This window comes from Hordeum vulgare, chromosome 7H (assembly GCF_904849725.1).
Source record: "Hordeum vulgare subsp. vulgare chromosome 7H, MorexV3_pseudomolecules_assembly, whole genome shotgun sequence".
NCBI classification, from domain to species: domain Eukaryota; kingdom Viridiplantae; phylum Streptophyta; class Magnoliopsida; order Poales; family Poaceae; genus Hordeum; species Hordeum vulgare.
Window position 1 is genome coordinate 103,666,264 of NC_058524.1, and position 15,898 is coordinate 103,682,161.

The 15,898-nt window shown below is 42.4% G+C and overlaps 1 protein-coding gene across 5 annotated transcripts; it reads left to right on the forward strand.

Moving 5' to 3' along the window:
• Positions 1-7,205: 7,205 nt before the first annotated feature.
• LOC123407328 lies at positions 7,206-15,652 on the forward strand. 5 transcript variants are annotated; one of them, XM_045100438.1, is made up of 16 exons: positions 7,216-7,508; positions 7,616-7,713; positions 7,829-7,915; positions 7,993-8,140; positions 10,741-10,887; positions 10,971-11,117; positions 11,197-11,355; positions 11,588-11,911; positions 12,897-13,039; positions 13,124-13,315; positions 13,395-13,485; positions 13,572-13,701; positions 14,192-14,299; positions 14,388-14,472; positions 14,720-14,818; positions 15,180-15,652. In XM_045100438.1, the coding sequence occupies exons 1-15, from the start codon at positions 7,347-7,349 to the stop codon at positions 14,814-14,816; spliced, it is 2,118 nt and encodes a 705-aa protein (XP_044956373.1). In that variant the 5' UTR covers positions 7,216-7,346; the 3' UTR covers positions 14,817-14,818; positions 15,180-15,652. The 5 variants fall into 5 exon arrangements, with proteins under 5 accessions (XP_044956375.1, XP_044956377.1, XP_044956373.1 ...); XM_045100439.1 differs by having other exon boundaries at positions 7,218-7,508; positions 11,197-11,340; XM_045100442.1 differs by lacking the exon at positions 10,741-10,887 and having other exon boundaries at positions 7,215-7,508.
• The last annotated feature ends 246 nt before the right edge of the window (positions 15,653-15,898 follow it).

Below are 15,898 nucleotides of genomic sequence, written 5' to 3' on the forward strand. Positions count from 1 at the left end.
TAAGCATCTCTATGCTAATCATATCAACTATACGATTCATGCTCGACCTTTCGGTCTCATGTGTTCCGAGGCCATGTATGTACATGCTAGGCTCGTCAAGCTTAACCCGAGTGTTCCGCGTGTGCAACTGTTTTGCACCCGTTGTATGTGAACGTTGAGTCTATCACACCCGATCATAACGTGGTGTCTGAAACGACGAACTGTCACAACGGTGCACAGTCGGGGAGAACACAATTTCGTCTTGAAATTCTAGTGAGAGATCACCTCATAATGCTACCGTCGTTATAAGCAAAATAAGGTGCATAAAAGGATTAACATCACATGCAATTCATAAGTGACATGATATGTCCATCATCATGTGCTTCTTGATCTCCATCACCAAAGCACTAGCATGATCTTCTTGTCACCGGCGCCACACCATGGTCTCCATCATCATGATCTCCATAAACGTGTCGCCATCGAGGTTGTCGTGCTATCTATGCTACTACTACTAAAGTTACTACATATCAATATAGTAAATGCATATGCAAACACAAACGTTAGTTTAAAGACAACCCTATGGCTCCTACCGGTTGTCGTAGCATCGACGTGCAAGTCGATATTAACTACTACAACATGATCATCTCATACATCTAATATATCAAATCACGTCATTGGCCATATCATATCACAAGCATACCTTGCAAAAACAAGTTAGACGTCCTCTAATTTGCTGTTGCATGTTTTACGTGGCTGCTATGGGTATATAGTATGATCGCATCTTACTTACGCAAAAACCACAACGGAGATGTGCAAATTGCTATTTAACCTCTCCAAGGACCGCCTCGGTCAAAACCAATTCAACTAAAGTTGAAGAAACATGGACCCGCCAGTCATCTTTATGCAATGAGGTTGTATGTCAATCGATGAAACCAGTCTCTCGTAAGCGTACGAGTTATGTCGGTCCGGGCCGCTTCAATCCAACAATACCGCTGAATCGAGAAAAGGCTAAGGAGGGCAGCAAATCGAACATCACCGTCCACAAAACCTTTTGTGTTCTACTCGAGGTAACATCTACACGTGAACCTAGCTCATGATGCCACTTATGGGGAATGTTGCATGGGAAACAAAACATTTTCCTACGCAAACGAAGACCTATCATGGCAATGCCCATCTACGAGTGGAGATTTGGATCTACGTACCCTTGTAGATCGCACAACAGGAAGCGTTAAGAAACACGGTTGATGTAGTGGAGCGTCTTCACATCCCTCGAACCGTCCCACGAACCGTACCACGATCTGTCCCACGAACCGTACCGCGATCCATCCCACGACCCGTTCCGATCTAGTGCCGAACGGACGACACCTCCGTGTTCAGCACACGTACAGCTGGACGATGATCTCGGCCTTCTTGATCAAGCAAGCAAGACGGAGAAGTAGATGAGTTATCCGGCAGCGCGACGACGCTCCGGTGGTGGTGATGATCTACTCGTGAAGGGCTCCGCCCGAGCTCCGCAGAAATCCGATCTAGAGGTGAAACTGTGTGGTTTAGGCTAGAGTTGCACATGGCAAAGTTGTGTCTCAAAAGCCCTAAACCTCCACTATATATAGGAGGGAGGTGGAGGGGCTAGCCTTGAGGTACAAGGCCCTCAAGGGTGAGTTGGCACTAGGAGGAGGAGGACTCCTCCTCCAATTCGGGTTGGGAAGGAGGAGTCCTCCCCTTCCTTCCCTTTTCTTTTTCTTTTCTTTTTGGTATTTTCTTATGTGGCGCCATGGGCTCCTTGGGCTGACTCCACCAGCCCACTAAGGACTTGTGGTGCCACCCTAGGGCCTTGGTCTCACTCCCGGGTGGGTGGGCCCCTCCCGGTGAACTCCCAGAACCCATTCGTCACTCCCAGCACACTGCCGGAATTGCCCGAAACTTTTCGTTGACCAAATGAAACCATCCTATATATCAATCTTTGTTTTCGGACCATTATGGAAACCCTCGTGACGTCCGAACAACATTCGGTAACCACACATATAACTCAACTGTACTAAAACATCGCTGAACCTTAAGTGTGCAGACCCTACGGGTTCGAGAACTATGTAGACATGACCCGAGGCACTCCTCGGTCAATATCCAATAGCGGGACCTGGATGCCCATATTGTATCCTACATATTCTCCGAAGATCTTATCGGTTGAACCTCAGTGTCAAGGATTCATATAATCTCGTATGTCATTCCCTTTGTCCTTCGGTATGTTACTTGCCCGAGATTCGATCGTCGGTATCCGTATACCTATTTCAATCTTGTTACAGGCAAGTCTGTTTAATCGTTCCATAATACAAGATCCCGTGACTTACACTTAGTCACATTGCTTGCAAGGCTTGTGTGTGATGTTGTATTACCGAGTGGGCCCCGAGATACCTCTCCGTCACACGGAGAGACAAATCCCAGTCTTGATCCATACTAACTCAACGGACATCTTCGAAGATACCTGTAGAACACCTTTATAGTCACCCAGTTATGTTGTGACGTTTGATGCACACAAGGTACCCCTATGGTGCCAGTGAATTATATGATCTCATGGTCATATGAATAAATACTTGACACGAAGGAAACAATAGCAATAAAACGACACGATCAATATGCTACGTTCGTAGTTTGGGTCTAGTCCATCACATGATTCTTCTAATGATGTCATCCAGTTATCAAGCAACAATATTTGCACATAGTCAGGAAACCTTGACTATCCTTGATCAACTGGCTAGCCAACTAGAGGCTTGCTAGGGACATTGTTTTGTCTATGTATCCACACATGTATCTATGCTTTCATTCAATACAATTATAGCATGGAAAATGAACGATTATATTTAAACAGGAAATATAATAATAACTATCTATCATTGCCTCTAGGGCATATTTCCAACAGTAAGACCTTTGGGATAGCCCATGGTGTTTGCAAGTTGATTTTTGTGAAAAACAGAAACTTTCACTCTCAGTACAGAAATTTTATAAATTAACTCGAACGTGATTTTGATCTGATTTTTTACACAAGATTGGTTTACAAATTTTGCAGATTGTCCTAAGTTTTCAGAATTTTTGGAGTTACAAAAGTATTCGAAGTAAATAGATTGTTATGTTTTTTGACAGATTCTGTTTTCTTTGTGTTGTTTGCTTATTTTGATGAATCTATAGGTTGTATCGGGGGGTATGAACCATGGATAAGTTTGATACAGTAAATATTACATCAATATAAACAAATAATGAGTTCACAACAATACCTAAAGTGGTGATTTTTTTTCTTATACTAACGGATCTCATGAGTTTTCTGTTGAGTTTTGTGTTGTGAATTTTTCAATTTTTCGGTAAAGATCTGATGGACTATGGAATAAGGAATGGCAAGATCCTAAACTTGGTGATGCCCAAGGTACCCCAAGTCATATCCAAGCATACCAAAGAGCCTAAGCTTGGGGATGCCTCGGAAGGCATCCCCTCTTTCGTCTTCAATCCATCGGTAAATTCACTTGAGGCTATATTTTTATTCACCACATGATATGTGTTTTGCTTGGAGCGTCTTGTATGATACGAGTCTTTACTTTTTAGTTTGCCACAATCATCCTTGGTGCACACATATTTTGAGATAGAGAGACACACTGAATCATGAATTTATTAGAATACTCTTTATGCTTCACTTATATCTTTTGAGCTAGGCAATGTTGCTCTAGTACTTCACTTATATGTTTTAGAGCACGACGGTGTTGTGGAATTATTAGATTCTCGTACCTCACTTATATTATTTTGAGAGTTCTTTAAACAACATGGTAATTGGTTTAGGTTATGAATTTAGTCCTAATATAATAGGCATCCAAGAGGGATATAATAAAAACTTTCATATTAAGTGCATTGAATATGACGAGAAGTTTGATTCCTCGCATATAGTTTTGAGATGTGAAGATAGTAATATGAGAGTCATGCTAGTAAGTAATTACGAATTAGATTTTTTTGTTGTTGGAGCTTGTGATTCCCGTAGAATGCACGTATGGTGAACCGTTATGTGATGAAGTCGGAGCATGACTTGTTTAATGATTGTCAACCTTTGTGTGGAGGTCGAGATCGCGCGATGATTAAGTCCTACCAACCCTTCCCCTAGGAGCCTGTGTCCAATACTTTGCTTCAATAACTAATATGCTTTTGCAATAAGTATGTGAGTTCTTTATGATTAATGTTGAGTTCATGGGTTATACACACTCTCACCCTTCCACCTTTGCTAGCCTCTCTAGTACCGCACAACTTTCGCCGGTACATTAAATCCACCTTCCTCAAAACAACCAGCAAATATTTTCCTCAAAATAGCCACCATACCTACCTAATATGACATTTTCATAGTCATTCCGAGATATATTGCCATACAACACCACTGTCTCGTTTTTATGACACACACCATCACTTCCATATTGCTTATAGAGTCACACTTTGTTCTAGCTATCAAGTTGTAATCTTTGAGTTATGAGTAAATAAAAGTGTGATGATTTGCATTACTAGATCATTGTTCCATGTGAGAAAAAGGATGATGGAAGCTATGATTCCCTCACAAGTTGGGATGAGTATCCGAACTAAAAAAAAAAGAGGCCAAAGAAGCCAACACAAAAAAAGGAAAAAAGGAAAAAAAGGAAAGAAAAAAAATGAGAGAAAGAGAGAAGGGACAATGCTACTATCTTTTTTCACACTTGTGCTTCAAAGTAGTACCATGTTCTTCATAGAGAATCTCCTATTTTGTCACTTTCATAAAACTAGTGGAATTACATCTTTTGCATGATCACTTAGTTTTCTTTTTGAGCTTTCATACACTTATAGCTATAGTGCATTTGTTGCATGACAATCCCTACTCACTCACATTAATATCTATTGATGGGCATCTCCATAGCCCGTTAATATGCCTAGTTGGTGTAAGACTATTTTCTCCTCTTTCTTTTGCAACCTCCACCACATTCTATTTCACCTATAGTGCTATATCTATGGCTCACACTCATGTATTGCGTGAGAGTTGAAAAGGTTTGAGAACATAAAAAGTGTGAAACAATTGCTTCATTTTCATTGGGGTTGTGCATGATTTAGATACTTTGTGTGGTGAAGATGGAGCATAGACAGACCATATAATTTTGTAGGGATAACTTTTCTAAGTCCATGCTATTTCGAAAGGAAACAATTACCTTATTAGTATGCTTGAAGCATTATTGCTTTTATGTCAATATAGACTTTTGTTTTGAGTCTTACGGATCTGAATATTCATGCTACAATAGAGAAAATTACATGGATAAATATGTTAGATAGCATTCCACATCAAAAATTCTGTTTTTATCATTTACCTACTCGAGGACGAGCAGGAATTAAGCTTTGGGATGCTGATACATCTCCAACGTATATGTAATTTTTGATTGTTCCAACTATCATATGTGAACTGAGCCTAGCTCAGATGGTTAGTTTTTTTTGCGGTAGAACAAACCCATTGTGCTTATATGGGTAGGGTGTGCATGCGCGCGTGCGCTCTTATGCATGAATGTATGTGTGTATGTATGACTGTGTGCGCCTAATCGGTGTTAAAAACAAATAAACACCAACTATCATATCATCCACGCCCATTTGCTTAGAAGTTTGTGAAAATACACAAATATGCCAATAATTTATTAAGAATGAAGTGCACAATAGGTCCTTGAACTATTCAAGGGTGTCAAATAGGTCCTCAAAGTATGCAATTCATCATCTAGGTCCTCGAAGTATAGTAACCGTGTCATGCTAGACAAACTATAGGTTCTTGGACTATTCTAGTGTTGAACTGATTTTAGACCTCGATGACACACTTATTACACTTTAAGGACCTAGATGATTTTCATAGTTTGAGGACCTACGCGACACCCGTGAAATAGTTCAGGGACCTACAATGCACTTCACTTATTTTTTAATCATAACAACAATGCCGCTAACATTTGAACAATCATATATATGCAATCGTAAATACACCCCTCTCGAGAGGCACATACATATTTAATCGCAACATAAGCACGATAAATACAATATATATACAAATTTTCTCTCTAAGGCCACGAGTACACAATGAAATAAAATAAAATTGGACAGACGTATGCATACTTCATAGATAAATTATTGTCAAAGTCACATAAATATTTCACAGGAAAACCCACACATATGTATAACCCGTAGCAAACAAATGCTTACAACTTTTGTCTTCAAATCCACTACTACACAATACCAAATACATTACCACACCAACTATATGTTTCTTCTCAACTAAATCTTGCCCAATTAATCACAAAAAAAAAAGAAAAGAATTAATCTTAGGATTCCACCAACTATCCGAGGGCTGTGATGTTTCTAGCAACGCCTCGAGGTTCGGCGTTTTTGCCTGACACGTGGGCGGCCAACGCCCACTCGGCTAGGTGGTGGGCCAAGGCAGCAACACCGTCCAGTTTGACGTTTCTATGTTGACTCTGCATTGCTTAAATGGAGCTAAATTTTTTGGAAGAGCTCATTTTGTGCTATTTTTTTAGCGAGATTGAAACATTCATTTTAGCCCTTATTCACCACCTGTTGGAGAAACATCTCCCACACAATTTTATTATTTTATCTGAGCTCCCGTTCGGTAACAATAATGCTACACTTACGGATGGTTTGATACAGAACCATCTTACAGACGTATGTGGCGTGAAAGTTTTGGTTCGCTGCGGGAAGCTGTGTGACCAGCGGTTTAATTGAGTCCAACCTCATGATGCCACGATGAAGCCGTAAGTACAAAGCGTATAAGCTGTCCGTAAGTGTGACATTATCCGTCCGATAACAATAATGCTACACTCACGGATGGTTTGATACATAACCATCTTTCGGACGTGTGTGACGTGAAAGTTATGATTCACTGCGAAAAGCTGTGGGACCAGCCGTTTAATTGAATCTAATCTCATGATATACCATGATGAATTCGCAAATACATATCGTATAATCTATTCATAAATGTAGCATTATACGTCCGGTAACAATAATGCTAAGATTACGGATGGGCAAAGGTCGCGCACGAACCCGAAAAGCGAGGACGGCCCTGGGAGGGAAAACATTGGGCAAATGGCGGGGAGGAGGGGACTGGACAGCAGCGAGAAAGGAAAAATTCAAAATTTCCCGGGGCAATTCACTGGCGCCATCCGACACCAGCCACTCCCGCCCTTGTTCCGCGGCGCGGCGCCATAATCCGAGATCTGGCCCTCCTTCCGTCCCCAAAATCCATCACATCAAACACCCCTCGTCTCTCCCCGGGGCGCGCACATCCTCCTCGCTTCCCACCCCACCTCTCCTAACCCTTCCTCGAGCGCGTCCTCATGGCGAAGAAAGGCGCCGGCGGCGAGGAGTGCGTGGTCGTCGTGCCGGCGCAGACGGAGGAGCCCAAGCAAGGGCCTCCCCGGAAGCGCAACCCGTGCCCCGGGATCCGCTGCGTCGGCGGCCGGATCTATGACCCGGAGAACGGGAAGACCTGCCACCAGGTGAGCGCCCGCCGCCGCGCGCCTCCTCCGTCCTTCCTGGATCTGTCGGGGCCGGATTTGATTGATCCTTTGCTGTTGTTGTTTTCGTCATGCGTGCTTGCTCGCAGTGTCGTCAGAAGACGATGGATTTCTCGGTGGCTTGCACGCAGCCCCGGAAGAAGGGGCTCTGCCCGATCCACTTCTGCCACAAGTGCCTGCTCAATAGGTGAATTTTTTTCCTCTGTCAAAGTTTCAAGCCGCCATCGTCTCCGTGGTCAAGCAAACTGACCATCGTAGTGCCTCTTGGTCTGACCTGGTTCGCCTCTTCATGGCTTGTTCAGGTATGGTGAGAAGGCCGATGATATGACCAAGGAGGCGAGCTGGACCTGCCCCAAATGCAGGGGCATCTGCAACTGCAGCTTCTGCAGGTCAGCCAACAAAGCTGATGCACGGTCATAATGGGATTTCTTGTGTATTTCTTTCTTAGCTTGGTTTTGTTCGACAGGAAGAAGAAAGGGGAGACACCTACAGGAATACTGGCCCATGCTGCCAAGGCGTCAGGGCACTCGTCCGTCCATGATTTGCTGATAAAGGGCTCCGACATGGTGGCTGCTGCACAGACGCTGTCCTCACTGCCCAAGAAGATCAAGAAGGTATACATTTTTTGCTTGGCAACACTCTTCTAATCTGTTGTACTATAATGTTAGAATAAATCCAAGGCTCTCTGTCGATCTACCGAGGACCAAGCAATCACACAAGCACGACACCGAGATTTGTTAACGAGGTTCACCGATATGGCTACATCCCCGGAGCATGACTACGGGCGCTCCTCCTCGTGACACCGTCACAATACCGCACCTCGACAGCCTGGGTGCCGGCACACGCCGCCGGCTCCCTCGCGTACATGTGCTATTATGTTGGCATAGGTTACATCGTGTGTCTACCCCTGCTATATATGAGAGGCATAGGATATAAGTGTCCTGTTTGGACACGACTCCATATCCTATCTAAACACAATACAACTCAGAGTCCAACTGTAACCTACCGTGTACATAATATTTGACACAACTCTAACAAACTCCACCTTGGCGAATATTCTTCACCATCTTGAATTCGTCTATGCGTCAAACTTCCATGTACATTGAACTTGAGCTTATCCATGAGCACCGCTGCTACTCCAAAGACTCCATGTGACTCCACCTTGCAACTTGTAGTTCCTTCTTTTTCTGACCATAGTCAATGCTCAAACGAAATTAAGCTCCATGTTACTCTAGTTGAGCTCCCAACTTCCAGAGTATCCAACACCATCACACACCGATCACTGACCTGTGTGAAAGTGAACAACTCATATTGGGTGTCGCAGATAAGAGTTACCTGAACTCAACATCATCGCTCTTCCTTGATCGCCCGTCTGAAACCTGAAGAAATTTCACCATTGCTTGTAGTCATCCCGAGTCAAATTTGCAGTTGTCTCACCACATGTATGACCACCAGAGCCCTGGCCCGTCTCCATGTCCCGTGCGTACCGCACGCCTCGCCGCTATTACCGCATCGAGCCTCCGCTGTCCTGGTTGAGTCTCAAGGGTCGTGAACCCACACCACTCATCCCCCCACTGCAGAGTACCACCGATCATCACCGACCGATGACGAGTTTCACGGTTCCATCGGACCACTTGGCTCTGGTCCGAATTGCGTGTCACTCGCTTTTTTCCTGCTGAATAGGCTGCGATTCTCCGGATCCTTACACCGTAGCCCCTCAATACAGCTCCACCTTCAACATGACTCCATGGTAGATGATTAGTCCACCCCATGCCCCGTTGACTTCAAGCTCCGTGTGTACACCACCTTGAATCAACCCCGCGCCATAGTCTTGTCGAAGCCACACAAGCCCTCGGGCCTGCTCCGCGTGTTTCCACGCCTAGAAGTTGGTCACCATCAACATCACGCTCATATGCCGTCGTCGCCGATTCTACCACCGTCTTCTGTACCAACCGATTCGCGTCGATCCGTCAGACTCTCTAGTCCAACCCAGTCGAACTTGTCTGACTGCATGACACACTCCAGGCTCACAAATAATCTTTTGCGAATTTCCACCCACCACATGATAACTCCATCTTAGCTGGCATGACCTCTTGCAATGACTTCAAGCATCTTTTTGTGCCAACAATCTTTCACCTTTGTCTGCCATAACCCAAGGTTTTCAGTCCGGTCGAACTTCTCCACCTCAAACCTGGTACCCGTTGACACCATGGTTCTTTGTACAGCTGACCCTGCAAAAAAATTGACTGAGCTTTCCACGCAATACTCCTAGTACACGAACTGAAACTCCGCATACTACTTGGTCTTCACGTGATGAATTCCTCTCTTGGCTCAACTCCCGAAGCTGGCTAATTGCTTTGCCATGTTCTTACTAATCCCAATGTACGCTATCACGCTAGAATTTTCCTTGCCAATTTGATCTGCTTGTCTTCGCGTCATGTACAAGGGCACGGTCCTTTTCTTTTTTTCAAAACAAATCTCGTGTCTTTGGAATTCTACAACTCAGCAGCAGCCTCGTCTAAGCCAGCCGGTGCATCGGATCTTCCGATCTGCTCTCGCTGACAAGCTGCACGATTCTGCCGCCCCCGATTGCTATGTTTGCTGCTAACCCGCGCACGTAAGCCGTTGGCCGTACCTTCGCGCTCGAACATGTTGCCGATCTGATCAAACCAGTTGCTATCTGCCGTGGCCGCAACTTTCGATCCCTCAACGACACGCCGATCTCCGATGCAGCTCCTCCAAATCAACTTTTTTGCGGCCTCTGAGCAACCTAGCTCATGATATCACTTGTTAGAATAAATCCGAGGCTCTCCGTCGATCTACCGAGGACCAAGCAATCACACAAGCACGACACCGAGATTTGTTAACGAGGTTCACCGATATGGCTACATCCCCGGGCATGACTACGGGCGCTCCTCCCCGTGACACCGTCACAATACCGCACCTCGACAGCCCGGGTGCCGGCACACGCCGCCGGCTCCCCCGCGTACATGTGCTACTATGTTGGCATAGGTTACATCGTGTGTCTACCCCCGCTATATATGAGAGGCCTAGGATATAAGTGTCTTGTTTGGACACGACTCTATATCCTATCTAAACACAATACAACTCAGAGTCCAACTGTAACCTACTGTGTACACAATATTCGACACAACTCTAACATATAATGCAACTGTTCGTTGTTGTTCATCTGTTCTGCTGGTCCCTTTGTTAGGAACACAAGAAGGGCAGCTTAAAGAGGGCGCTAGGGACAGATGATGCTACCGGTGGATTGTTCGCTGAAGGGGATGAGAATATTAAGACTGATCTCAATGTGCTTCCTTCAGTACCTACCAACAAGAAGCCCAAGAAGATCAAGAAGGTACAATTTTCTGCTTGATAACAATGTGCTGTATAATGTAATTGTTCATTGTTCTTCATCTGTTTTGCTGGTCCCTTTGTTAGGAACACAAGGAGGGCAACTTGAAGAGGGCGCTAGGGACAGATGATGCTACTGGTGGATTGTTTGCTGAAGGGGATGAGAATATTAAGACTGATCTCAATGCGCTTCCTTCAGTTCCTACCAACAAGAAGCCCAAGAAGAACAAGAAGGTACATTTTTTGCTTGGTAATTCTCCATTGTATAATGTACTTGTTCATTGCTGATCTGTTTTGCTGTCCCCTTCATTAGGAACACAAGGAGGGCAACATAAAGAAGGCGCTAGGGACAGATGCTACCGATGGATTGTTGGTTAAAGGGGATGAGAATGTAAGGACTGATCTCAATGCACCCCCTTCAGTTCCTACCAACAAGGAGCTGAAGAAGATCAAGAAGGTGGTACATTTTTTGGTTGGTAATTCTCTGTTGTACTCCCTCCGTTCCTAAATATAAGTCTTTTTAGGCATTCTACTAGAAGACTACATACGGATGTATATAGACATACTTTAGAGTATAGATTCATTCATTTTGCTTTGTATGTAGTCGTCTAATGAAATCTCTTAAAAGACTTATATTTAGGAACGGAGGGAGTATAATGCAATTGTTCATTATTATTGATCTGTTTTGCTGGCCCCTTTATTAGGAACGCAAGAAGGGCAACATAAAGTTGGCTGAAGGGGATGCGAATATAGGGACTGATCTCAATGCAATTCCTTCAGTTCCTATCAACAAGAAGTTGAAGAAGGAGAAGGGCAACATCATGGTAAATAACACTACTGCTGATGAGAAGTGCCCTGTTGAAAATAATGGTGAACTTCACATCAGGGATGAGAGCATTGATGTCCCAAAGGCCAAAATTGAGCTACCCATAGGTACTCCAGTCACTGACATTGCAGGGGCCGAGCTGGAGGCTGATGATGTTGGGTCTGCAATTCAGTTTTATGAATTCTGCCGCACATTTGCAGAGGTACTTATGCCAACACAATCTTTCAACTTTTACTTTCTGTTGTTTGCAATACAAGTGCCATGAGCTCTCTTATGGACTAAAGGAAATATTCTTGTGCTGCACTTATTTTTATGTTGATGCAAGGCTTGTCATCGGTTATGTATACCTGGTTCTGTTAAAGGAAGTATATGTTTGTTCTGTTAGAACTAAAGCAAAGTGATGCCAGCAGCTTCTCCTTTTTTTGGTACATTATTCTATGTTTGTTCTGTTGTAGAGTAGTCAGCCATGCCATGAGGCTTTAGTGCACATATTTAATCAAATGCAAATAGTATATTTAAGTTATATAAAATTCATAGTTGTCTAGAATAAGAGTGGCAGCCATGGTGAAATACTGACACATGATAATGGTAATAATGTTTTGAGAGGATCCAAATAAGTAAAATTCATAGTTGTCGAGAATGAGAGTCACAGCCATGGTGAAATACAGACACATGATAATGGCAACACTGTTTTGAGAGGATTCAAATAAGTTCTTGTCTAAATTTCAAAGATATTTATTTGCTCATGCAGACTTGCATTTTAGGACTATTGGTGATCAGGATGTGTGTGTATACTTGTGCATCTATCTCTGATGATCTGCATGCGTGATTTGACCAACACCAGAAAGTGTAATATTTGTCTTGCATCTCAGATTCATCCTATCGTCATGGATCATTTTATACACTGTACCCTGCATGCTGCTGTGGGAGTTGGTTGCAATATATTTTAGTAAGATTTGGTTCTGTGGAGCATGTATATTTTGTTAAATTGTAAGATATTAGAAGGCACAATGATAGTACATTATATTGAATTGCTTATGTTTCTTAGAGCAGCCTTTTGTCTTCATAAGCTAGTCCTAGAAACAGGTCTTGTTTCCATGGTTTAACATGTTAATATGACACCTTGTGGCTGTTGGAATATAGTTTGTTTTGTAAATGGAATAATGTTGCAAATGATTTTTGCGCAGGTGCTTAAAATAAGAAAGGGACAACCAGAAAAAATTCTTCAAGTCCTCACTGGAGGAGGCCGTATAGGGCGAGAGGTGCCTCCAGTTGTTGCTGACCTTCACATTAGTTTGTTGTCTGTCATCCAAGAAGACAGAGAAGAGAAGTACATACATTCTGAATTGTTACTTTTTTGTTGTTGTGTTTAAGCTGATTATTAAATGACTAAATGAGGTTATTTTGTTCATAGCCCTTTGGACTATTCAAGGAATGGAGATGCTTGGATAATTGATACTGGCAAGTATATTAGTGAATCCACAGTTATCTCGAAGGAACTGCCTCTTGATTGTTTAAGTCAAGGGGTATTAGGATATAAAAAATTGAGCCCTTCTTTAAAGCTGCATCTGCTGAATTTTCTTTGTGATGAGGCCCTTTCTACTACGTAAGTACTGCCTACTGTATTTGCTGTAGTCCACTTCACTAGTTTACTTTCATATCAATAATATTTTACTTTTGTTCAGAACATTAAAGAACTGGATTGTCAAACAACATGAAAGTGCAACTGAGAGAAAGATTGCTGCAAGGGAAAAATTCCGTGCTGTCAAGGAAAAGGTAAGAGAGCTTGGGCAACCTTTTTTATGTGTGTCCATTCAGTTGTTTTTACAGTAATAAACAACCACTTTCCTCTGGTTTTATAGGAAAAGGAGCTTAAAGAAAAACTAACGATTAAGATGGCTAAACCAAGGTTTTTGCGAAATGGAGCAGAAATTAATAGTCTCGTTTCTCAAATTAAGGAGGCATATGAAGACAAGAAGGCAGTAGTAGATGGTCTGAACATTATGAATTTATATATCTACATTTTTTAATCTTTCTGCACCTCATTAGTTCTCCGTATGCTTGACGTTTTGCAGTTTGTTTAATATATCTTTTTGTATTTTACTTGGTTTAGCTTTCTGCACCTTCTTCAAGATTTAGCTTGAATTTGTGTTCAAGAAATGTCACCAGTTCATTTATACCCCTGTATATGTGAATTCACTTTCAGTTTTGTTAATTGAGTGTTAAGCCTGTGTACATTCTCATTGTGGTACTAATAGTTTTCTGCAGCTCAACAGAACATTAAACACGTATGCAGTTGCTAAGTTTCTTAGTTGCATGTAGCCACGTGCCTTTTTCTGAATGTGAAGTAACTAAAGAACATGCTGAGCCTTCAGTTCCATTCCAAACATAAAACTGTTTAAAAATTCTTATTCTTTAATGTGCAAGGCACTGAGCTCTGTGAACTAATTATCTTTTGTTATCTCAACTGTGGCAATATTAGAGGAGAAGCTGGGAGGTCTAGTTAGGAAAAAGCCTGCTAGGATAGACGAAGGGGTTGCATACTGGAAGTTGGATGGTTATTCTGATAAGACAGCAATAATGCGCCAAGGTTTGTCTGAAGTTATTTTGCAATACCCTTTTGTGCTGCTCATTTATGTTATTGTAGTTAGTGACTACTAATATCATATTTGTATCAGAGTTTGACACAATAGAGAACACTGACAAGTGGTTTATGTTCACTGTGGAAGAAGAAAAAGTAATCAAAGATCATGTAGCCCCAAGGTAAGGAGTTTACCATATATTTAGAAGTTCTTCCTCTACGAAGATAGTGTACTTGTTGTTTAAAAGCCATCAGTTCACTAAAGTTTAGATCCCCAAATTTTAATTGTTGTATGGTGCTATCGTGATTTGAAAACTCGACTAGCAATGTAACCAAATTATAATCCTGAGTTTCTCTTGGTCTCCACTTACCAGTACATGTCTTGTTGAGATTATTCACATCTAACTTGGGTCCTGTTGTAACTGGTAGGTCCCAGTTTAAGCGCAAAAAGCACACCTTGGCTGGGCACAATGCACCACCGATCTCAAGCTCCATGAAAACTCAGACTCCAGTTTCAGCTGTTTGAAGGTATTTATTTGATCCTTTTGCAGTTCATTTTTCCCAGACGCAATGACATGCCACATTTCCATACAACCAAGACTGAAATGTGTTATGTAACAATGGTACCATCATGAGAGCGGATTTTTAGAACATGTGAACCATTTTTGAAAACTTAGAGCAAATTGTTTTTGTAAGCTGTGAAAAATTATGAGACGACAAACTATGCAAGTAGACTGTGGATGGAAATTTGTCCTTCTGAATGCCTACCCAATACCTACATGCCCGGGGTTTGTTGTAATTTTTCATATGTCAACAATTAAGATCGGTCACTTTTGCTAAGTTTGGAAAAGTGGCTGATGATGTGTCGTTGAATGTTTTGTTTTGGCAGGTGTATGCCCTATGCTAGCTGAGGACGGGGGCGTTGCGGAGGATCTAAGTGGCTGAGCTTTGCTGCAGGGAAGTTATGCAGTCACAGCATTCTATTCCTAGGGTAATGAAGAGCCAACAACTATCTGAAGATGCAGTCACAGCGTTCTGTTCCTAGGGCTATGATATGTTTTGTTCGGATGGAAACTCTGGAAGTTATTCCCTCTGTAAACTTATATAAGATGTTTTAGGTTACTACTTTAGTGACCTAAGATGTCTTAAAAAGTTTATAGAGGGAGTATTGATTTTACATCTCAATTGTTATGTACATGTTATTACTAGTCTGAGGACGGTTTTTATGAAACTTCCATCGCATTGGGCTGAACCATCATCATTTGAGTATTGTCACTATAGTTGTACAATCAATCGTCATGTAGAATGCATGTAGCAACAAATTGACTTGCGTTAGTGATCATGTTATTCTGCTCTCGATGAGATCTGCTCTTTTACTCTTCTATTATGGTCATGTTATGTTATGCTACTCTGGATGAGAGCTGTGGATGCTATGCTACATATGCTAAACTCATGCATTCTTATGCTACACAAGCTGTGGTGGATTTATGATGTGTATGTCATGTTTTTTTTTTTTTTGACAACTGAAAACAGTAGGGGATTCCCCTACTGCACATATATTTCATGTAATGGTGGTATACAGGTTACATTGTTACAAGTGCACAGCTC